Raw genomic sequence first — 25,262 nt, forward strand, 5'->3', positions numbered from 1 at the left:
GGTTCGCTCTGCGTTTCGCTGGGAAATGTGGAAGACTTTTAATATGGCAGTGGATGGACGAAAATGTGGAACTGTTGTCATTTGGAAGCTCATCGAGCCAAAAGTATAAGGCATATCGCAAAAGTGAGCACATTGTCTGAAACTAGACAAAAATACCTACGTTTTGATGTATAAATTGTGTATGACAAGTAGCTATTGTGGGCGTTAGAGCAATTTATAGAGAGGGGACAAAGATATTGTTCCTAAGCTGCTGCACTCTAAAGATGACATCATCCACTCTGACAGCCGCAATACACACTCCATAGAAACGCAGAAAAATCCTGAAATGATCACTAAACTTAAACAGCTTTTTCACAAAAACTGTAAAAGATATCAAACTGAAAAGCCATAGCCTAATACCTGAATATTTTGTGAACATTTTAAAGTTTGTTTGGCTTCTGTAGGTGAAAGTATGAAGGAGCTGAAAATTTTGGGAGCGGAAGAAGATTTGAAGGATTTGAAGCATGCTCTCATTCACTTCAATGTTAAAAAAAAGTCATAAAAAGCTTAATATTTAAAAAAGTATAAATAGCAGAAAAAAAGTTGAAGAAGTCCCATCATTAGCTGAAAGAGCTGAACATTTTAAAAGTTGAATGGTTTTAATAGCTGAATGTATGCAGAAGTTACAGAGAGCCAAAAAACGTACGGAAGAGGGAATAAAAAGAAAAATAAATAAACAAAATGGCCGACAGGAACAACAATAGTTGGAATGCTGCTGAACAGCATTCCCACTAATAAACAAAATGGCCGACAGGAACAACAATAGTTGGAATGCTGCTGAACAGCATTCCCACTAAAAATAAATAAACAAAATGGCCGACAGGAACAACAATAGTTGGAATGCTGCTGAACAGCATTCCCACTAATAAATAAACAAAATGGCCGACAGGAACAACAATAGTTGGAATGCTGCTGAACAGCATTCCCACTAATAAATAAACAAAATGGCCGACAGGAACAACAATAGTTGGAATGCTGCTGAACAGCATTCCCACTAATAAATAAACAAAATGGCCGACAGGAACAACAATAGTTGGAATGCTGCTGAACAGCATTCCCACTAATAAACAAAATGGCCGACAGGAACAACAATAGTTGGAATGCTGCTGAACAGCATTCCCACTAATAAATAAACAAAATGGCCGACAGGAACAACAATAGTTGGAATGCTGCTGAACAGCATTCCCACTAAAAATAAACAAAATGGCCGACAGGAACAACAATAGTTGGAATGCTGCTGAACAGCATTCCCACTAAAAAAAGAGAGACAGAGAGACAGAGACAGTCAGACAGAAGTGGAACGCACAAGATATAGACTAATGTTCATATTACTGCCTGTAGTATTCAAGTTGACTGTCTGTGAAAGGGTTGTCATGGCTACTAATGACCTGTGACCATGTTGATAAACACCCTTTGAAGTCTGTGATGAGATCTCTTTGATCTTTAATCAGGTTAACGACCGTGTCACCTGCTGAAACTGTCAGCTGTGCCCCACTGGAGCTATTCAAAGACACAGAGCAAGCTCTCAAATAAAGCCTCAGACTGCTAAAATGATAAGGGCTATCGGTGAAATGATGTAATCGTGACCACCACAAGACCTTTGTGAACGTATTCATGTAAAATTTATGTTGATAAACTTAAAAATGTGGGCATATCAGCGATTTAAAAAAGTGGTTCGCTCTGCGTTTCGCTCAGAAATGTGAAGAATGTTAAACAGGGCAGTGGATGGACAGAGATGTGGAACTCTTGTCATTTGGAAGCTCATCGAGCCAACAGTATAAGGCATATTGCAAAACTGAGCACATTGGCTGAAACTAGACAAAAATACCTACGTTTTGATGTATAAATTGTGTATGACAAGTAGATATTGTGGGCGTGAGAGCAATTTATAGAGAGGGGACAAAGATTTTTTTCCTAAGCTGCTACACTCTAACGATGACATCATCCACTCTGCCAGACGCAATACACACTCACTAGAAACACAGAAAAATCCTGAAATGATCACTAAACTTAAACAGCTTTTTTACAAAAACTGTAAAAGATATCAAACTGAAAAGATAGAGCCGGATAACTGAATATTTTGTGAACATTTTAAAGTTTGTTTGGCGTCTGTAGGTGAAAGTATGAAGGAGCTGAAAATTTTGGGAGCGGAAGAAGATTTTAAGGATTTGAAGCATGTTCTCATTGACTTCAATGTTAAAAAAAAGTCATAAAAAGCTGAATATTTTAAAAAGTATAAATAGTAGAAAAAAAGTTGAAGAAGTCCCATCATTAGCTGAAAGAGCTGAACATTTTAAAAGTTGAATGGTTTTAATAGCTGAATGTATGCAGAAGTTACAGAGAGCCAAAAAATGTACGGAAGAGGGAATAAGAATAAAGAAAGAACAGAATAACAATAGTTGGAATGCTGCTGAACAGCATTCCCACTAATTAGGATCTGGGAAGCCACACAGTTTTTTTCAACTGTAGCTGTGTGTGTGTGTGTGTGTGTGTGTGTGTGTGTGTGTGTGTGTGTGTGTGTGTGTGTGTGTGTGTGTGTGTGTGTGATAGTCTGCATATTTTTTGGTTTAGTCTGATCGTTTTTAACCTTTTCAGTGGGCACAGTCAGACGTATTCATAAATAACGTGTTAAACTCGATTACTAGATTACGGTTGCATAGCATATGTATCTGCAGCAGAGACTAATCTTAAAATGCTTGATGTGCTTGAGAATTTGTATTGGTGCATTTTAAACATCACCAGTTCTAGACTTTTCTTTAGCTGCCCTCTCCCTCTGGAACTTTCTCCCCAAACACATCTGCGACTGCAGTGCACCAAATGTGTGGATATTTTCAATATGTGGATTTCTTTTAAAATACTCTGTAAAGTGTCTTTGAGTGTTGTAAAGAAGTGTTATAAGAATACAATGCATTATTATTAAGATGTTGAGTTTTGTTCAGACCAGAAATGTGGGACTATGACTGTGTGCCAGACAGGGTGGTTTGAGTATCTCACACACTGCTGATCTCCAGGTTGTTTCACCACAACAGTCTCTAGAATTTACAGAGAATGGCGCAAACACTAAAACCCATCCAGTGAGCAGCAGTGCTGTTGGTGAGAACACCTTGTTAATGAGAGACGTCAGAGGAGAATCTGACAGAAAAGGTGACAGCCAGACGTTAACTCAAGAGCAACATGTGGAACCATGAAGCAGATGGGCGTCAACAGCAGACCACAGTGGGTGATCAAATCTCAATTTCTGCTACCACATGTAGATGTCAGGAGCAGAATTTGGTATAAATAACATGAATCCATGAATACACTGCCTTATTGTCCAGGCTGCTGCTGCTGCTGCTGGTGTAAAGTGTGGGGAATATCGTCTTGGCACACATTCGACCCATTATTACCAATTGAACATGGTTTAAATGCCACAGCCTAGTTGTTGCTAACCATAGGCCCTATGGCCAGTCATAGCCATAGATATAAAAACATATGTCATATGTAAATCTCAACGAGCCGCTTAGTTGACATCAACTCGGCGGCTCCTCCTCATTTGGCTCTTGTCTCGATCTTTGTCACGATCTCAGAAATTGTATACATTGTTAATCTGCTGTTTTACCACTAAATTCACTTCTGAGACTTTTTTATGCAAGAAATCAACTATGTAGAGGTCAAATATGGACCGTTTTACGAAAATTGATGGCTAATTGCAAATTTTGTCCGACTGTGTGTCACAGTTCAGCAGGAGCTCAGCAGGCTACGTGACAGCGGCCGGTGCTTTACCCATAGGATTGAAGGGACAGTCGCAGCTAATGAAACCCCTAATGCTCACAAAAATTAATTAAATTGAAATCGAACACCATTGTTAGCTTTATAAGACCTTGGGGTATATGTTATGTAAGTGGCGTGACGAAATTCAAACTGTAAATATACTTGAATTACGCCGAAAATGAAGCTAACTAGCCGCAACCTGTACACATAGGATTGGAGGGATAGTCGCAGCTAACGAAACCCCTAATGTTCACAAAAATTCATTAAATTGAAATCTGATACAATTGTTAGCTTTATAAGACCTTGGGGTATATGTTATGTAAGCGGCATGACGAAATTCAAACTGTAAATATACGAAAGTTATGCCGAAAGTGTAGCAACGATCTTTTCCCATAGGATTAAATGGGACACATAGCCTAGCTTGCAGCCCCGGTCGTCCAGTAACCGTGAAACGGTGACTTGCACTGGGTATGGAGGTTGCCGCTTTCTCGTCAGACTGTGTGGAGCTCCTAAAGTCCGACACGTCTTACCAAATTTGCAATTAGCCATCAATTTTCGTAAAACGGCCCATATGAGCTTTATATAGTTGATTTCTCGCTTAAAAAAAGTCTCAGAAGTGAATTTAATGACGAAATAGCCCGACAAACAATGTATAACTTTGCAGTGTCTGAAATATGAGACCTGCTGTCTCGTCTCCAATGTGTTTCTATGTGGTTCGCTCAAACTAATCAGCGCGCAGCTCATCTAAATATTTATGAGCGTACCATATTTGGAAGAAAAGCTCTTGTTCCAAATAGAGCCATATTAGTTAAGGACCTAATAAAATAGCATTCGGGCAATTTTCAGCCCAACCAATGTTACATACCCTATTAGGAGACCTTAAGGAACAGTGTAAAATACCCTATATAAATCACTCATCACCCCTTTAATACTATTTTATTATTAATATTATTGGTGTGTAATATACTGTAGGTCATGTTTCCTTTCAGGGGCGGGTCTAGAGGGGGGGCTTGGGGTGGCACCTGAAATATGATTAGCCCCCCCTGGTGCCCCCCCAATCCATTGGACTAGAGTGTTGTCAATCTGACAAATTTGATTTCCATTGGATCAGAGTAATGTCACTTTGCTGCCTGTTCTGCCAATCGCTGCCTTTCCATTTGGTAAATGGATATTTACTTTACACACGTTGTATGGCAACTGTGTACTTTGTCACATGACCAATTTAATGTTTCCACATATCCACATTTTCGCCTTAAGAGTGTCACGCTGGTGTGAAGGTAGGCAAGGTTGGGACCCAAATGCAGTTTAAAGAGTTTTATTATTGACAGGCAACACTTACTGGGAGCAGTAATCCAGAAAACAAGGAAATCCACAACAGGGAACTCAAACAGAACAGAACGCACAGCAAAAATAATCTGACAAGAGACACTGGAAACAAAGACTAAATACAGAGGGTAAACAAGGTAACAAGAGGCAGGTGACACAAGGGCTGGGAAACAGGTGAACAACATCAGGCAGTCACAAGAGCGGGAAAACACAAGACAGGAAGTAAAACCAGACTTCAAAATAAGACAGGAAACAGAACATATACAAAACACTCACAAACGTGACAGAACCCCCCTCTTAAGGGACAGCTCCCAGACGGCCCAAAAACAAAAAATGTCCACAACTGTCCACAGAGAGGCAAAGAGCCCAGAAAGGGCAAATAAAAACAGGAGCGAGACTCGGTTACTGGGGCAACTGGCAGTGGCAAAGGCGAAACCTCTCAGGAGGCTGAACAGGATGGCGAAGACATTCTGGAGGGCGGACAGGACCGTGAAGATTCTCTGGAGGCCGGCAGCGAGGACTGAACCTCTCTGGCAGCCGAACCGAACGTCGAGGACACTCAGGAGGCCGAGCAGGTCGGCGAAGTCCCTCTGAAGGGCGAGCAGGTTGAAGGCGGTGTCCCTCTGGAGGGCGAGCAGGTCGGCGAAGACGGCGTCCCTCTGGAGGCCGAACAGGACGTCGAGGGCTCTGAGGCGGCCAACGTTGAAGGCGATATTCCTCTGGAGGTTGGCGGCGAAGGCGGCATTCCTCTGGAGGCCGAACAGGACGTCGAAGGCTCTGAGGCGGCCGGTGGCGAAGGCGATATCCCTCTGGAGGCCGGCGGCGAAGGCGATATCCCTCTGGAGGCCGGCGGCCAAGGCAGCATCCCTCTGGAGGCCGGCGGCCAAGGCAGCATCCCTCTGGAGCCCAGGCAGGCCGAGCAGGTGAAGGATTAGCTGGACTGAAGACAGCCGACGGGTCCGCTGTGCTGAAGACAGGCAACGCGAAGGCGGGGTAAATAAATATAGAGGGTAAACGAGGTAACGAGAGGCAGGTGACACAAGGGCTGGGAAACAGGTGAACAACATCAGGCAGTCACAAGAGCGGGAAAACACAAGACAGGAAGTAAAACCAGACAAGACTAGGGAGAAAAGACAGACTTCAAAATAAGACAGGAAACAGAACATATACACAGCACTCACAAACGTGACAAAGAGCCCATTGAAAATGTGTATTGTATTTTGATATACAATTTGTTGAAGAAAAAAAAAACAAGTTAAATTAATAATGAATGTGATGTGTTTTATTAAGCAAAATTTAATTGATATTCTATCCTATCCATAATTTACTATATTTCTAAGCAGATTTTCTATGCTGTATTCTGATAAAATCCTCTGGGCCCCCCCTGACTGATTATTGGGCCACCCCACTTTATAAATCCTGGAATCGCCCCTGTTTTCGTTAAGGGGCGTTTCAGGAAGAAAAAAACAAGGAACTTCACAGACTGTCGTCAATTGTATATACTGTCGTTCTCTTAATACATCCATGATACTGTCTATGGTCAATTCCAGGTTTCTGGGAAATGTCGTCTTATTGTTCAACAGACAGATACACTGCTGTGGTGACAAACGTGTTCGGGGACGCTGTGAAATGACTCTGTTATGATGTTTTTCAGAGTCCTGTTCGTTCTAGTCGTCGTACAAGGTAATTAGTTATCCTTAACAGTTGGAGTTTGGTTTTTAGCTAACCTAAGGTTACCTCTCGGTGCTAGTTGTGAGGCAATAGTCTGTGTGTGGGTGTCTGTGAGAAATGAAAGTCCGAACTTCTCCCAAGCTAACGCTCGCTAAAAACCATAGACTAGCTAAACACCCACACTCAACGTTAGGCTGCTAACGTTACCATTATAATGTATTAGTCTTATACATAGCCGCTCTTTATTATTATGGAAACAGCTGTTTAGATAGCAGGCAGACTCAATTACAAATGTTATAGTTGATTCATAAAGGGCATTGTGAATCCATTAAACAACACTTAATGTCATTAAAAATTGAACTCTTTGAGTAAAACTATAATCTATATGCTTTTTGAACATCAACAACCTCATGCTTGACTGGTCACCAACTACGCTTCACACTGGGGTCAGTAACTCTTAACACTTTGACACCAAAGTATCCGAAATGTCATTCCTAAGTGTCTAAGGCCTGTAGTGCTCCTAGGAAACAGAAATACTTACTGGAGCACCAAACCTGAATTAATCCAACACCAAATCCCTACTGTTTTAATAATGTTTGCTAAAAACTACAGTGACCAGCTGTTTTAAGAAATGATTGTGCCTTTAAAAAAAAATGAAACTATATATCTGTGATTAATTGTATAGATTTAGGTCTTCAGGAAGAACCAGCAGGCTTGAGGTTGAGTGGCACGGAAAAGTAGGGAAGTCAGAAAGTATTGAGATGGGATTTCTTGACAACAAGAATAATATAGATTAATGCCTTTATTTTTGAAGCATTCTGCACCAGCACTAGCTTGCACTAACTAATACTGTATTTAATAGCACCTGATACTTTATTCTGTACTGTATCTTTCATCCCTGGATGTATGTAATGTTTTATGCGGTTAGGGTTATGTATTAAGTGTTTATTTCTTACTATGTGTCTTTACTGTTTTGCTGTGGTTGTCTGTTGAGCTGTCATGAGCACACTGAGGCAAACTCCTAGCAACTAATCTGTATGGCAATAAAGTATTGAATCTTAAAACACTGAATATTGAATGTGAGAATGAAATGCTTTTCTTTATCATATAGGATAATAAATTGAGTACACTTGGGTTAAATAATCAGCAAAGTAATCGATAAGGAAAATAATTGTTAATCACAGCAGATAGTGATGTTATTCTTTATTAAAATAGTATTTATTGTATTGAATCCAGGGTCCAAAAATGAACTTTTTTGTCAACCAACCAAATGGCGAGTGAGTGTTCAGATTTTACCAGCCACTCAATAGATAACTATTGTTTTTGGCTGATGAGTGAAGCAGATCTACTAGTCACTTTGGCATTTGGCTGGTTAATGGTGCTAATTTTGGACCCTGATTGAATCAGTCCATGTTGTTGTAACAACATCTGCAGCGTAGGCTGTGTGGTCATGCCAGATCTAACCCTTGCTTGTTTCAGTCGCAGCAGAGCTGGCCCCACCGGAGAACCTGACCCTGATCACCCTGAACACCAACTACACCCTGAGCTGGGATTGGGACCAGAGTTTTGCAGAGGGACACGCTGTCAACTTCACCACACAATATGTGGCGTAAGTCTCACTTTTACAGACACATGATCATACATGAGGAAGAGAAACCAGAGACACTGAGGCCGAGCAGCAAGTTTGTTGTGACAAACTTGTGCGATGTGGTTCGTAAGGAGTCCTAATGTAATCCAAACCAACTACAGGAAACAAATGAAAATCTTTAACAACTCAAGGAGATAAAGGTTGTGTAATAAACAGCAGTGTCATGCCTGGGGAGTTGAGCATAACAAAATGAAGCAGGTACTACTGCAGTGTAGATGATGGATCATATTTTATTTTGATTGGCATGTAAAATTACAAAATTTGTTTAGGTGTGATTAACAAATGAGATATCTTTCTCTTGTGCGATGTTTCAGACATAAATACAGATTATTAGAACAGTTTTTGGGGGGTTTATTTGTACCAAGAAAGGAGTTAGCATTACAGGCTAACAGTTCCATTTCTTTTACCATTATTTTTTTTTTTAAATAAAGGATGTCTATTTAAAGATAGATTTTCTGTTACGATGATTAATGCCCTACATTTTGTTTTGTTTCTCGTCCTCTCAGGAAGTTCAAGCTAAAGTCTAAGAGAAAGAGTCCAGTGTGGGAAACGGCATGTGAGAAGACGTCACATAGGTCATGTGACCTTACAAAGTTCAACCTGTACTACCTGGGCATTTACGTGCTTCGTGTACAAGCCAGTGTGAACGGGCGTGTCTCCGACTGGATGATGAAGGAATTCTGCCCTGATGAAGATGGTAAGAGAGAGGGATGAGATGAAGACGAGTGGAGGGAGCCCAGGGGAGTGGGATGAGGGAGAGAGTCGGTCCCTCTAAATGTTGTCAGGCAGATACTTCACAGTTTCCAGGAAAGAGTTTTCATACACAATCCTATGGCAGCATCAAACCATCCAAAACAAGACAAACGCACTGAACAACTTGCTCAGGGACACTTTGACATGTGGGATTGAACCGCCAACCTTGTGATCAGGGGGCGATCACTCTACCTAGTACCACAAGCTACTCCAACTTGGGGCTCGAACCCACGACCCTGACATTAAGAGTAGCCGGGCGACAATCAGCCATTCTGATGCGTGTGTGTGTGTGTGTGTGTGTGTGTGTGTGTGTGTGTGTGTGTGTGTGTGTGTGTGTGTGTGTGTGTGTGTGTGGTTATTCTGTAGCAGCCTGGTTGCCATTTTTTACCCAGGTTAACACAGTAGACGGCTGTGTGTAATGGCCCTGCAGCATAGAGCTGTAATTGGGCCTTAAAAGTTCGGCCCGAAAAGGACCAAGCCCGACAGAATTTGGCCCAAGCCCGACAAGTACATTTTGATTGACAGCTTTTTAAAAGCCCAAACCCGTTTACAGCCCGACTGTAAAAAAGGCCGTCTATCAGCAGTGATTAGAGTACATGTCGGAGAATAGCGTGGACACGGGCTTCACACAGCGAGCGGGCACACGACCCACTCAGCGGAAAGGGGAGAGAAAGACTGCGCCGCACGCACACAGCTCTTTTGTCTTTTGTCAAGAATGAGTAATTTATACATTTTTTAACATCATTTATTCATGACTAACGGAGGCTATAGGCCACTCGGAAGTTGGAACAAAGAAATAAAATAGGTCCTCCAGAGGCCATCCTCCGTTTCACCTCCTCAGCATCCATTTTCACGCTAATCGAAACGCATCACCTGACCGCTCATTTACCGCGCAACACGGAGCGCAAGCCCAAGCCTGTGTGAAATGATAGAAGTTAAGACCGAACCCGGCAGAGATGTTCAGCTCTACTGCAGCAGCACTTCTCCAATCAGAGGCTGCAGATTTCACGATATATTTGTCCTGCTGCCTTCAGATGGTGAAGGAGAGGGTTTATTACTAATAACACATACTGGAAGAACCACACAATCATTTATAGATCAATGCAAACTGCTTCACTGATGTCCCTGCTGTAATCACATTAAATGTTTTAAGCATCATCATCAAGTATTTAGTTTGGTCCTGTGGTAGGACAGGGCGATATGGACCAAAAAGGATATCTCTGTATTTTTCTGCTGAATGGCGATACACAATATATAACTTGGTAGTTTCTAAAAAGTAGGCTAAATGTGCAGTTGTAAGTAGATCACATACTGTATGAGATATCACATGCACTTTAATTTAAACAGATTGTGATCAAAATAAAATGCAAAGACAAGGTTTCCTTTCCTGTTTTAAAATACACAGCTGCAACACATGTAAATGAAAATGTATATTAAATAAACAGCCTATAATAAATAGAAAAAGGCCTATCTCTAAAATGCTCATTCAGCTGTTTTCAACAACAGAGAGAGAGAGAGAGAATAGAAAGGTTGTCATTTTTGCTTGTAAAAGACTAAGACTATCGATTGATTATCAAAAAAAATTTCGTGAATCAACTAATAATGAAATATCAGTTTCATTTCTATACTTAGTATGTGATGATATTGTGAAACAAGATTCCTGTAGTTAAATATACGAGTAAGCTTAATTTAAAACTTGTTTTTTTATTATATTATTGAATACGAGGTTTGTGCGATTGAAGCTTTCAAAAATCAAAGGCCCCAACGACCTCTCCTCTATCCATTCCTCTCTCCTGCTAGCTGCTGTGGGTCCTCCATCCAGAGTGGATCTTTCTCCTGCTGGAAGTGGCCTGGACATTATCATCTCTGACCCTCTGACCAGCACCAACAGCTCCATGAAGGACCATATCCCAGACCTGAACTACCACATCCTCTACTGGGAACGCTCCGTAGACCCACAGGTAGGAAACCCAACTCTCATCCCTCTGACAAACACCAGGCCCATGCCTACTATATTCTTTTGAACTAACTTTGACTGCGTTCACACTGAAAGCCTTAGTGCTCATTTTGGATTCATTGCTCAGATCCAGTTTTTTTTGTTTAGCTGTTGACATTAGGGATCGACCGATACTGGTTTTTAAAAGAGACGTACTGATAATGATTATAAGTAGTTAATGAAACTGATATGATGGTAAGATGGTATTTGGAACACATTATGCATTTACAGTGAAAATTAAAATCTTTAAGTCAAAATTCAGATTTTGAAATGTTGCAAACTCCAACTTAAAACTTTGTTTAAATGCTCTAAGCAATCATTTAATAAATGAGAAAGTTTCAACATAATCCCCAGTAAGAGATAGTCAGATAGTGTTGTGGGCGGGACATTACAGTAAGTCAGACTCAGTGATGAGTCAAACTGAAGCAGAGGGACAGACACAGAGCTGTAGCCGAGCCAAAGTACAACACTTTTTAATTCATTAACTTCATTGGTTATCAGGCAAATAAAATGCCGCTACAGATAATCTGCAAACTGCCAAAAAAACGGCCCGATAATCGGTCTATCCCTAGTTCACATTATTTTTTATATGTGGCCAATAGAGTCCTGAACACACATGCAGAAATGAACAATAACAAAGACATCACACGCAGCACGCGGTCATACTGAAGTAAACATGCAGGCCACTGAAGTCAGCGTTGATGTGCAGTGGAAGCAAGCAGCTCTAACGGCTGACAACTGGGCATTATCACCCAAAACGGGGTCAGACTCGCAGTCAAACAGGCAGGTGATCCCATCCACGACAGCTTTGTTGTGGTTTGAGTCTTTAGCTTCTTTAAACTTGGCTGTAAGGCTCTGAAAAATCAGACCTGTATCTGACTTAGGACTTCCTTTTTCCCCTGCAGTCTGAAAGTGGCCTTTTCTACTACATGAAGAATATACATCAGCATTTCCACAGACGTTTACATCATTTACATCAATTCCCCTGTAGCCTTTATGTTATGTGATAACTCTCAGATACAGATTCTTTGTTCAGTAACTACAGTGTGGAAAGATCCACACAGACATATTATAACAGGAAAATACCCAACAGTTTCTCCTGTTGACACTTCCTAATTTCTCTTCAGTCCCTAAAGAGAGCTGCTGAAACCCCTGAGACTGCAGCAGCCACATAATCAGGTCATACGCTCACAATCAGCCCTGTTAACAGAGCACCTGCTTCCTGTGTTTCTCTTCCGTATGTTCAGCGGCGTGTTGCTTTATTGGTTTTTACTTGTGCCCTATATGCCTGGCAGAAGTGATTCCTGTCTGTGCTACAAGGCAGGTGAATCTCACATGAGAGAGTACGTGAGTTCTTTTCTGGTTCCAGGATTTCCGCCCAGCTGTTTGTAAACCAGTCATGACTTACAGCTGGCGATGCCAACTAAAATCAAAAGCAATTTGCACAATATATCTGAAATAATCACACCGATGTAAAACATAACTTGTCTAGTTTACTTACTCAGTGGATAACTGTCCATCTGGTCCCTCCGGTCTGGGTCGCCTTCTCCAATTTATTTTCGGGACATTGAAAAAAGTTTCCCTGTTCATCAGAGAGGGGGAATCTTCAGACTGTACAAAACACTGTGTCTCTTGGGTGTTGTGACAGGTCCCACTCCGTGCAACACAGACACTCCTGTTCGGTGACCATAGCTTCACAATGTCCGCAGGTACACCACCAGTTTCACAAAGTATGAGGCTGTGTTGCGGCATAGCTCTCTCTCTCGTAGCCCTTTCACGGAGCTCCCGCAGCTCTTCGGTACACTTACAAAGTTCTCAATGCTTCGGTTAACATGCAGGGACCCTCACTATGCTACCATTGAAGTGTGGTGATATATTGAGCCTTTTTAGTGGTATAAATAGCGATTTGTTTTTTATTTCCCTGTGCCCTGAATACTAGCGTTGTAAGCTAATCAGCGGTCCGCGCTAGCTTCGTTCAAGCTACAAACACAATCAATTAGCATGAAAACATGTCCCAGAGAATGACAGAGTGGGTACACATCTGTTATTGACCCCTAGGTTCGTTTTGCACCGGAATTGTCCTTTAAGCTAGACTGAAAGAACATGAGGGATACGTCTGTTCAGCTCCTTGTCTGCTTATTGTTCCAACTAGATTGGTCTGTTTTTCACACAGCTTAGTCCAGAAATAGTTTGAAGGTGTTTATAATATTGTTCATGTTTAACATAAGAATTCACTAGACCTGTTTCAATCAACCTGTGATTTAAGACAGGTGGAGTTTTGAGCTGGAGTTTTGCGCAAACTGCGTTTGATGTGGTCGAGCATCTTACAAATAGAGGAGGGGGTCTGCGGTCTCAGAGGGTTAGGGGATTTATTTAACTTTATGTTTTTGTCACACCTTGCTCAGAGCTAACAGTTCACCCTTTGCTACAGATTTGTCAGCAAAATCCGGTAGGGTACTCGAGACACGTATGCGTGTACATTTTGAAGATGGCTGAGCTTTCAGTCCTTTCAGTTAACATCAGGGGGCTAAATGGGCCGATCAAACAAGCTAAATTCCTGGACTATTTAAGAAGGAAAAACATAGACGTGGCGCTTATACAAGATTCACATTTACGTAAAAGAGATGTAAATCGTCTACAAAATAAATACTTTAAGGTTGCTGCCTCATCTAGTGACGACACCAAAACCAAGGGCTCCATCGTGTTGCTGTCGCGGAAATGCGCACTTACCGTAGACAAAAGCAGTAAAGACTCTTCAGGCAGGATATCTTATATACAGTTGTGTTCAAAATAATAGCAGTGTTCAATTAGTGAGGTGATTGATTCTGTGAAGAAACAGTCAATTATGGCCCATATTTAAGGAGGGAAGGAAGCAAATGTTGTGCATGCTGGTTATAGTGCATTTCACACTGAAATACTCAGCAAAATGGGTCGTTCCAAACATTGCTCTGAGGAACAGCGGACTTTGATTAAAAAGTTGATTGGAGAGGGGAAAAGATATAAAGAAGTGCAGAAAAGTATAGGCTGCTCAGCCAAAATGATTTCAAATGCCTTGAAATGGCATCCAAAGCCTGAACGACGTGGGAAAAAACGGTCAACTACCATTCGAATGGATCAAAGAATAGCCAAAATGGCAAACGGTCAACCAATGATCAGCTCCAGGAAAATCAAAGACTTAAAGTTACCTGTGAGTACTGTTACGATCAGAAGAAGGCTATGTGAAGCTAAGCTATCAGCTAGAAGCCCCCACAAAGTCCCATTGCTGAAAAAAAGACATGTACTGAATAGGTTGAAATTTGCCAAAGGACACATTGACTGGCCAAAGGAGAAATGGGGCAACATTCAGTGGACTGTTGAGAGCAAAATTGTTCTTTTTGGGTCTAGGGGCCGCAGACAGTTTGTACGACGACACCCATGAACTGAATTCAAGCCACAGTACACTGTGAAGACAGTAAAGCATGGTGGTGCAAAAATCATGGTATGGGGATGTTTCTCATACTGTGGTGTTGGGCCTATTTATCGCATACCAGGGATCATGGATCAGTTTCAATACATCAAAATACTTAAAGAGGTCATGTTGCCTTATGCTGAAGAGGAAATGCCTTTGAAATGGGTCTTTCAACAAGACAGTGACCCAAAACACACCAGTAAGCGAGCAAAGTCTTGGTTCCAGATGAACCAGATTGATGTTATGGAGTGGCCAGCCCAATCCCCGGGACCTCAATCCCATAGAAAACGTGTGGGGTGACATCAAAAATGCTGTTTCTGAGGCAAAACCCAGTAATGAGGAGGAATTGTGGAATGTAGTTCAATCTTCCTGGGCTGGAATACCTTTTTGAACAGCCTAATATTCCTTTTTCTTCACTTTCTGTAAAGGTAGAACACAAACTTGATCAATTTTGGTCATGTTTTGATTTGGAATTGAATGTGCAGTGTTCCCAATGCATTGATATTATGGAATTAAAAGCTATTCTAAGGATTTTGAGCATTATTCACTTTTTTAAACACTTTTGAACACAACTGTATGTACCACGATAAGGAGTAGGAAAATAGCCTTTGTCTCGGTATATGCACCGGCTACATGTGATGAAAGTTTCTTCCCAAGCCTAACCAATGAATTGCTCTCTCTCAATGAATATTCACTAATTATAGGGGGAGACATGAATGCAGTACTAGATTTAAATCAGGATAGATCAGGGGTCAATCACACGAAAGCCCAAAAACACATATCAGACATGTTTAAAGCAGTTGTGGAATCCCACCATCTTACAGATATATGGAGGATGCACAATCCTACTAGCAAGGATTACACTTTCTTTTCCACACGTCACCTCACCCACTCTTGCATTGTTTATATGTAGAGATGGTCCGATACCATTTTTTGCTTCCCGATACCGATTCTGATACCTGAACTTGCGTATCGGCTGATACCTAGTACCGATCCGATACCAGTGTTTCATATATGTTATTATGTTTTAACAACTGTATACTACTATCTCTGTATGGATGTGATATTATTTATATCTTTGTTGTCGGTCTGGGTCAGGTTAAACTCTTTGTGAAACATGAACAAACACAAACAATGAATGCCCCAGAACTTTGTTTTATTCTGCAGTTTGACAGTCAGTTATAACGGAAAAAGAACATAAATAAACTACTTTAACGTAGATTTTATTTAGGGCTTTATTACGTGGTATCGGATCGGTGCATAAATTCCAGTACTTCCCGATACCAGCGTTTTAGGCAGCATCGGAGCCGATACCCAGGGCTTAATTTGAGCCGGAACATGTTCCGGCACCTCCGATGTTGGATCCGGAACCTTTTTTATTGGATCCGACACCTCCTGTGTCACTATGAAAAATTAATCGCCTAAATGAAAAAAATACACTACTGTTTGTGTAGTGTTCAATGTTGTTATCTGTCTTGTTAGTCTTGATTCCCCATTGGAGTTCCACAAAAGTCTTGTGTTTGCATTTTCAATGCATTTTGAGGTGAATTTTCAGGGTAAGACAGAGGGGGGAGAGGGACGGAGGGAGGGGATCGGCACTTCAACAGCGCCGCGCTGCACTCCAAGTGACACAGGCGGTTGTGCTGGTTGAGATTGCTGTTATAGCCTCATTTCACTCAGGGGAAAAATGTCAAAAAGACAACAAAGTTTGCTTAACTTTTTCAAATACGCTGGCCAGTCGGATCCCAAACAAGCAAAAATTGTTTCTGCCGATCAAGAATGTGGAGACCACGGTGGGTTTTTTGGTTAATTTAATAGTCCGATGGATAATTGCTGTGAAAAAGATCATTGTAGTGTATTTTAAATTTTTTTTACATTTCGCACCGATGCAGTGCACGTTCTGAAATAAAAATAAACATTGCCCTGATGTACACACAGAGTTGTTTAGGCTTTTTTAGTCAGAGTCAGAGAAGCTACGTAGACAGGTGTCATTTTTTTTTTGGTTCCGTTACCTCCAACCCCCGTTTTGAGTCGCCGGATCCACCCCCCCTCTGCGCTCCGGGACCTCCCACTTTACAAATTAAGCACTGCCGATACCGATACTGTTATCGGAACATCTCTAATTATATGTTGTGCTCCAGTGAGCTTAAGGCATTGTTCCACACGATAGCAATAGAACCAACAATTCTGTCTGATCACAATGCACTGATAAACATATTCAATTGTGATATGTTAGGAGAAAGATCTAGGAGATGGCAATTTAACAATTCCCTTCTCCAAAACACAGCTTTTTATACAGAGTTTAGAGCCAAGCTGGCGGAGTTTATATCAATAACAACTCAATATCGTTATTTGCAGATGATATTTTGCTGTACTCTCTTACTTGAGGATCTTTAACGAATTTGGCTCAATCTCCGGCTATCTAATCTTCTTCTGTTGAACAATGGACAGGTGACATCAGCTATTAGTGATACAATACCAACCCAAAGCAAAATTACATATTTGGGCATCACCATTCACGCATCGCTACACCGAGTTGTCCAGGACAAGTATCAGTCCTAATGACCTCAACACCACAACAATTAGAGGAGAGCGACTAGGCAAGGTGTGATTTTTGTTTTCTTGTATATTGGTTTGTTTTGTTTTCCTCGAGACCGCAGAGGGTGGGAGAGGGTTTTGGTTCTTGTTTGATTGTAGTTGTTTGTTCTGTATGTTCTATGTTCAAAAATATAAAAATAATAAAACATTTATCATAAAAATCTGTCCGCCCAGACATTTGTGGTCACACTAATGCACGACAGCTATGAAGTGACTCTGATCTGATCTGACTGTTATTATAGCCTTTTCAATATAGTGTTCAGGGGTAAACAGACATGCATAGAAGTGGGCGATTTACTACAATGAACATTAAAAAAATAATTTAATACTGGGGTAGAAATGATCATCATTCATCAGTTAGTTAATCCTAATGAAATATTAATGAAAAATATGTAATAATGATGTGGTTGAATGACATCTGTGCTGAAAGATTTCTTTTCAAACTTTGGGTTTAACTGTAGTGTGCTGGCTCATGAATAAATGAAATGAAGTAGCCTTCCTAAAGGTCTCACCTCTCCTTCAGGCCTTAGAACCCCAGACGTTGGCTAGCAAGGCCACCGTGGTGACTCTGTCGGACCTGAAGGCCTGGACCTGGTACTGTGTGAGCGTCCAGTCACGCTACGACTTCTTCAACAAGAAGAGCAGCTTCACCTCACCCCACTGCATGCAGACCGAAGGTAACACTTTTTTAATCACAAACAATAATGCCTAAAAGAATCTGCCTGTTGCCAGTCTGGGAATATATTATGAAAGCAAGGCAAGTCAGCTTTATTTGTATATCATTTCAGCAGCAAGGCAAGTCAAAGTGATTTATATAAAACAAAAAAGAGCAGTTAATATTAATATTATTATTTAAGAATATAAAAACTACCAAATAAAATAAGACCCGTATGAAATACAAGAATACAAGTTACAGTGCTGTAAGAAATGAACAAATGAACAACAATGAACTCCTTGACGCCGCGGCCCTTTGCTGCATGTCATCCCCCCTCTCTCTCCCCTTTCATGTCTTCAGCTGTCCTATAAAAATGAAGGCCTAAAATGCCCAAAACTTTATCTGAAAAAAAGGCAGCATCAAAAAGAAAAGTCTTCAGTGATTTGAAAGAACTCAGAGTTGCAGCGGACCTGCAGTTTTCTGGGAGTTTGGTCCAAATACAGTATATGGTGCATAGAAACTAAACGCTGCTTCTCTATGTTTAGTTCTGACTCTGGGGACAGAAAGCAGACCTGACCAACCTGACAGGTCTGGGTGGTTCATAGTGTAGCAGCAGATCAGAAATAAACCATTCAGTGCTTTATAAACCAACAGTAGAATTTTTAAACTCTCATCTCTGAGGGACAGGAAGCCAGTGTAGAGACTTCAGAACTGGAGTGATGTGATCCACTTTCTTGGTCTTAGTGAGGACTCGAGCAGCAGCATTCCGAATCAGCAGCAGCTGTCTGATTTCTGGATTTGTCTCTGATGAAATGTCTCTGATCGGCGATGTTAAAAACTAACAACGCCGATTAAAGCTGAGCGCTGACATTTACAGTTTTTGCCGATTGCGTACACACTAAAAGCGAATGCTTAGACAAAAGCATCACAAACCTAAACTTTTGTAACCATGCCTTAAACAAAGGCACCAACATGTTTTCTGCTTTGCACTTTGTTTGCACTTCTGCAACACACTTCTTGCAAAACACGAAACACTGTTTCTTACATTAGACACTTTGTTCGAGAATGAAAACTCTTGCAATCCTCGTGAAAACACTTCTCTTCAAAATGCAAAACACTGTCTGAAATTGGCAACACTAGATAGTTCTTGAACACCAGTCAGTCTGAGCCTCAGCACTACAAATAGACCTCAGGTGAGCTCACCTCTTTTGTGAGAACTTTGCAAACATGGAGGCAGTCAGAGCGAGAGGAAGAGAGAAGAGTAGGAGGCCAGACCCTAACAGAAGGCAGGATCCAGAAACCAGCCACCACATCCTTTACAAAACATTTTTTTGTTTTGTTTACAGTAACATTGTATTGATTACTGTACTGTAAATCTACTTTTCTTTGTGTTTTTTGTTGTAAAAACCTGCGTTCATTAACATGTAAGTAGATGTTCTGTACTGGAACAATATCACAGAAGCCTGTATGGGAAAATAGGTATACAAAGTACTAAAGAGAGCAGTGATTTGTATAAAGTACATCAGTGTGTTGTTGCTGCTTTTAAAGAGTAATTCAAAAATGCCATTTTGAAAAAGGATTGTTGCGTTTTGATTGCCGAGTTTCATCTTGACATAGAAGTGACATTTCTCTTTGTTTTCCATTTACACAGCCAGGGCTGTCTCTGCCACAGTCTCAGCGCACACAGAAAGTAGAGAGCGTGAACATGAGGAGATATTCGCGGAATTTGACAAAAAGTGTATTGGATTAACATCGCTAAGATTTAAGAAGACGGTGTCCACACTGGGTGTCCTGTATCCATCACTGTCGATAAATACCCGTGCCTACTGCAGAGTCATTTGTCCTGGGAGTAAATGCTGATTGTAGCCTTTGGCACTGCAGACAGAAGCCAGATGTTAGTGGGTGTACTGTAAGTGGGTTTTTGGCCAGTGGGAAAGGAGTATAACAGAAGCTACACATTCAATGTATGTAGGTGATAACAGAAGCAACATGCAACTCTACTCAAATTTGATGTGATCTATGTACGTGTCACATTTCAACAGGTGCCATTCCGTGGTGGCAGATCTTTGGCTACTTCCTGCTCTTTCTGGTGATCTGCTTCTTGTTGGTGCCAGTCAGCTCCTTTTGGTTCTTCAAGACTGTTAAGGCGACGTTTTACCCCTCCAACCAGCTGCCGCCACACTTCCAGGTATGAAGCCACAGCTTTGGCTCCGTGTTGAAAAACAACAGTAGTTACCTTTTTAAATGCAGCACAGGAAGGCTGTGTTGCTTGGTGTTAGTGAAAGAACGTACTGTATAGCTAGCCACTTGATATAGCAGCAGAGTATCCACCCCGTTGATTATAAGTCAACGAAGAATTTGCACGTCAGAATTTAATCTCACTAAAGTTGATATATTCAGTTTCAGTCTCATTTCGATCTCTGTTCTCTCCTCCTCCTCACCCCGGTCTTCCCCCCAGTATCTTTGTGACTCATCTGAGTCTGACATTCCTCGCCTCCTCACCCCGGATTCCGACTCGGAGCTGTTGTGTGATAAGTTGACCGTCTGTCCAAAACCACCGGTCCTGGAAATCCACATCCCTCCCCCTGAGGCCCTGCCGGTGCCCCCGTCAGACAGCAGGTGGGTTCACCTCTGATGCTACATCAGCTCACGTGTCACGTGTTCGCCACAGTCTCATAGCCAAAATATTCTTCTCATAAGAACATTAAAGGTAAAACGTTACGCGGGGCCAGGAAATACAAGCAGCCAGTAAAGTAAAAAGTAAACCAATAATTTCATTTAAATAAGTTTACAAATATTGCTGCGCACTACATGCGCTCTACTTGCTGAGACTTGGCTCCGCTCCACTTGTGTCTGTCTCTGGTGGTGAGGGGTTTGACCACAGAGATGCAAGAGACGGCGATCAGCCAACCTAGGTCTTATCCTGTCCTCTGAGCTTCTCGGGTGGTCCAGAGGCAGCGTGTGATGTTTCTGCATCAAGTTAGCCATCACTCTCATGTCCCATGTCCAAATACCGCCGCTAAAATTGGAGTGCCTCTGTATTCTGACCTTTACCGTAAATGCATTGAAACGGCCCAGGACACGCATGGGACTACGTCCGCTTTTCAAAATAAGGTGTTAACACAAAGTATAAAATACATACAGTATATGTATTTTATTCACAGGAAGTTTAAAACATGTTACATGTGTCCCTTATGAATTAGGAAATCCCTCTACATTGTGAGAGAAATTACTTTTACTCTTTGATGATGGGTTGCTGGAAACAAATCCTGACAGTGACTGAATTTCATTTAAGGACAATTTAGACTAGATACAAACTTAAATTAAAGCTGCAAGCAGCAATGGACGGGCTACCGTCGGTCGCCGCTCCTTGCGACCGTCATTTGCGCGGCACTCAGACACCGCAAATCGTCACCAATGAAAAGGGACCTCCCTGCTGAGTTCAATGATACCTCACACAAGACTCTACCTTAGATGGGTCAGCATTTATGAAAGGGGGCGTGGCTTAAACATAGGGGGCGGGCCTAACCATCACCAATGAAGAAGCAACTCTCTGCTGAGTTCACTGATACCTCACACAATGGTCAACCTTAAATCGTTCAAATGTTATGAAAGGGGGCGTGGCTTAAGCATAGGGGGCGGGCCAAACCATCACCAATGAAGAAGGAACTCTCTGCTGATTTCATTGATACTCACACAATGGTCAACCTTAAATCGTTCAAATGTTATGAAAGGGGGTGTGGCTTAAGCATAGGGGGCGGGCCAAACATCACCAATGAAGAAGAAACTCTCTGCTGAGTTCAATGACACCTCACACAAGACCCTACCTTAGATGGATCAGCATTCATGAAAGGGGGCGTGGCTTAAGCATAGGGGGCGGACCAAATCATCATCAATGAAGAAGCAACTCTCTGCTGAGTTCAATGACACCTCACACAAGACTCTACCTTAAACGGTACAAATGTTATGAAAGGGGGCGTGGCCTGAGTAAGTGGGCGTGGTTACATTATAGGGGCCGGCTCATTATCACATGTAGACCACACATTCTAAGTTTCATGTAAATCGGATGATGTTTGTCATATAAGGCGCATTTCCTGTTGCCAGCGGGGGGCGCTATGACCAAAAGTCAAATATGGCCTGTAGGTGTCCTCAGGCCTGGACCCTTGTCAATCTTGAGAATTTTCGGGCAGATACGACAACGTACACTCAAGTTACAACAATTTATTTGTTCATCGCTCAACACTCAAAATGGCCGCCACGCCACGCCCACACCGTCAGACGAAAAGTTTTTCTTTTAATAACTTTTCATCTTTAAGGTGTTGGGATGATAGAGACCAATTTTGAAGTACATCGGATGAAATGTCTACGAGGAGTTCGTTAAAGTATAGCACCTTGACTTTTAGGCCTACTTCCTGTTGCCACTAGGGGGCGCTATGACTTTAAGTAAATATCGGCCTTTGTCCTCAGGGTTGGACTCTTATGAATCCTGAAAAGTTTCGAGCCAATTGGACAATGTACACTCGAGTTACACCCACTTCCTGTTTCGGCGGCGAAACGCACAAAATGGCCGCCCCGCCACAGCCACGCCCTATGACGAAAAGTTTTTCTTTTAACAACTTTTCATCTTTAATGTCTTAAGATGGCACAGACCGAATTTGAAGTTGATCGGATGAAATCTCTAGGAGGAGTTCGTTAAAGTACGACATGTGGAAATGGCCAAAATCGCACTAATTTCGAACTTTGAAATCAAAATGGCGGACTTCCTGTTGGGCTTAGGGTATGGCTTCAATGACGTTTTTTGTACATCTTGACATGATACATATGTGTACCAAGTTTCGTGAGTCTACGTTAAACGCACTGCAGGGGCTCAATTTTTTTAACTTTGTAGGGGGCGCTAGCGAGCCATTTTAAAATACGTAAATTTTCACCAGACTTGATGCGACCGCCAAATTTGGTGAGTTTTTGAATATGTTAAGCCCCTCAAAAAGCCAATTCATTTGCCGGGAAAAGAATAATAATAATAATTCCTTCAGTTTCAATAGGGCCTTCGCCGCTGTCGGCGCTCGGGCCCTAATTAAAGCTGCAAGCAGCGATGACGGGCCCTCGCCCCTTGCCCCTCGGGTTACCAGCGGACGCATTATCACATGTAGACCACACATTCTAAGTTTCATGTAAATTGGAATACTTTTAGACAAACAATAGGTTCCTTCGCACTTTCGTGCTCTGGCCCTAACTAGAACTGCAAGCAGTTATGATGGGGTCCAAGCCTCCCGGCGCCAGGCGCCAATCGCCCCGACGACCTGGGGAGCGTGCGAACAGTGGGGACAGTGGGGAGGCAAACGTCAGGAAATATTAAGAGGTGTGAGCCGCAAGGTCTGCCATTGCAAATATCCCAGAGCCCTAAAGGATTTTTGACAACCTCTGGTCCATCTGGTTTTATTTTCTATAAAAAACATCAAACCCTATTGTCCACAGTCAATCTATGAACATCATTTTTTTTTCAGGGAAAACTGGGCTATTAGAATATTTGAGCTGCAGTGAGGTAACTTGAATGTTAAAAAAGGTTGTAGGACCATAAAGACAAATAAATAAATAGAACGGAACATGAATCTCACAGATATATATTGATATCACACGCAGCAATGCCACACAAACATTTGTGTTGTCTAAAACAGTTCTATATATTTGGAGTCATCCAGTGCAAAAATAAACATATTGAACATTATAACTCATATAAAGGACAAACTATTTACATTTCTTACACACAGTGTATCAATCTTGGATGTAACAGTATGGGTTAATGGCACAAAGACCCCAAAAAACTCTGGACTTCTAGGCTGGATACAAAACCTTCTGTAAGGGCTAGGAAGACAACAAAGACATCAGCAGAACGCGGTGACTGTTCGCTTTTAGCTCCAAAAGACTGTGTTTCTACTAGTTATAATTATAAAGTTATTAAGTTATGAATCAGAAGTGACGTTTGGCGTCGTTAATGCTTGACCTCAGAAGGGGTAAAATGGCCCAAACTGGTCTACGTTGACTATAGCACCCCCTATTGGCCGATCTTTACCAAATTTGGTAGAGAGCCTCAGAGCGGCATGCCGAACAAGCATCACAAGTTTCGTGTTGATAGCCTTTACTCTGGCAGAGATATTGCAATCGCAAATTTCCCATTTAAATGCATTGAGTTATTGGCCAAAACAAATAAACGTTGATTATAGCGCCCTCCTAATGAACGATCTTTGGAAGATTTGGTACAGAGCATTGTAGTGGGATGTTGAACAATGATCTCAAGTTCTTTGCTGATAACATTTAATTTGGCCGAGATATGATATGTGTGTGGTAGCTAGCTACGAAAATGTGTGGTCGTCAAATGCGCGTACTTTAACGTAGCAATATTCTTTTGATAACTTTTGGTCAGGTCCATCTGGACATGCTATTTACCAGGTTTTGTGCAGATTGGTCACATGGCCTAGAACAAGTTCAAAAAAGTTGGTTTTGCCCATTGCGCGATATTGCGAAAAAAAACTTCTTAGCAGAAATGGGCACGGCCTATATCATGTGATTCAGCTTAATTCAAAGAACACTTGGATGTAAGGCTTTCTAATGTGTGATGTGTAATGTGGGAGTTATAGGCAAAAACACGTTTTACGTCATTATAGCACCACCTAGTGTATTTTTTGGTAGGTGAGGTCCAAGACCCATTGTACATCTACCCTGTAAATTTAAAGTTGTTCACATTAGTGTAAGTGGTGAATCCAAATGTGGGTCCCATAGGCCACGCCCACTTTGATCAATCAGTATCCCACTGTGGGGTTGGCCTCAGGAGTGGCCCTAGATGGTACCCATCAAATTTTGTAAAAATCGGATGAGCCGTTCATGAGATATAAACTTTATGTACTTGTAGCGCCCCCTAGTGGCCAATTTTTGTAAAATGTGTTGTTTTTCTGACGGCAGCTCGGCAGCTGCAGATTGTTACATCCCGCTGTTGAGTCACAGTCCTCTACAGTAAAACACAGTCACACTTTACACCGTTCAGCGTTAGCTGTCAGCATTGTAACCGTGTTTAATCCAGCTACTAGCTAGCGGTAGGCTAACGTTAGCTGCTGTTGAGTATAGTGTTAACTAGCTAGCGGTAGGCTAACGTTAGCTGCTGTCGAGTATAGTGTTAACTAGCGTCCCGTGCAGCGGTGTTTGTGTTGCCTGTATCGTCTTCAGAGCATCAGAGAGAAGTGCAGACATATCAGTGGCACCAGATTTCGGTAGCCAGGGTTGGCAAGAAGAAGATTTTTACAAGTAAATGTTCCAGTTAATGATCCAGGCAGCGCATTCTCGTGCTGGCTCCGGGTCAAACGTCAATATGGAATGGATTAATCAG

The 25,262-nt window shown here is 41.8% G+C and overlaps 1 protein-coding gene across 1 annotated transcript in view; it reads left to right on the forward strand.

The window, feature by feature from the left end:
- Positions 1–6,644: 6,644 nt before the first annotated feature.
- Positions 6,645–25,262, forward strand: part of LOC116043185 (interferon alpha/beta receptor 1b-like) — a 31,379-nt gene continuing 12,761 nt past the window's right edge. The window contains exons 1-7 of the mRNA XM_031289691.2: positions 6,645–6,798; positions 8,266–8,395; positions 8,941–9,131; positions 10,988–11,148; positions 17,753–17,906; positions 19,927–20,072; positions 20,343–20,503. Of these exons, the coding sequence (XP_031145551.1) occupies positions 6,756–6,798; positions 8,266–8,395; positions 8,941–9,131; positions 10,988–11,148; positions 17,753–17,906; positions 19,927–20,072; positions 20,343–20,503 (986 nt within the window). The 5' untranslated portion in view covers positions 6,645–6,755. The remainder of the gene's footprint in view (positions 6,799–8,265; positions 8,396–8,940; positions 9,132–10,987; positions 11,149–17,752; positions 17,907–19,926; positions 20,073–20,342; positions 20,504–25,262) is intronic.

This window comes from Sander lucioperca, chromosome 8 (genome assembly GCF_008315115.2).
Source record: "Sander lucioperca isolate FBNREF2018 chromosome 8, SLUC_FBN_1.2, whole genome shotgun sequence".
NCBI classification, from domain to species: domain Eukaryota; kingdom Metazoa; phylum Chordata; class Actinopteri; order Perciformes; family Percidae; genus Sander; species Sander lucioperca.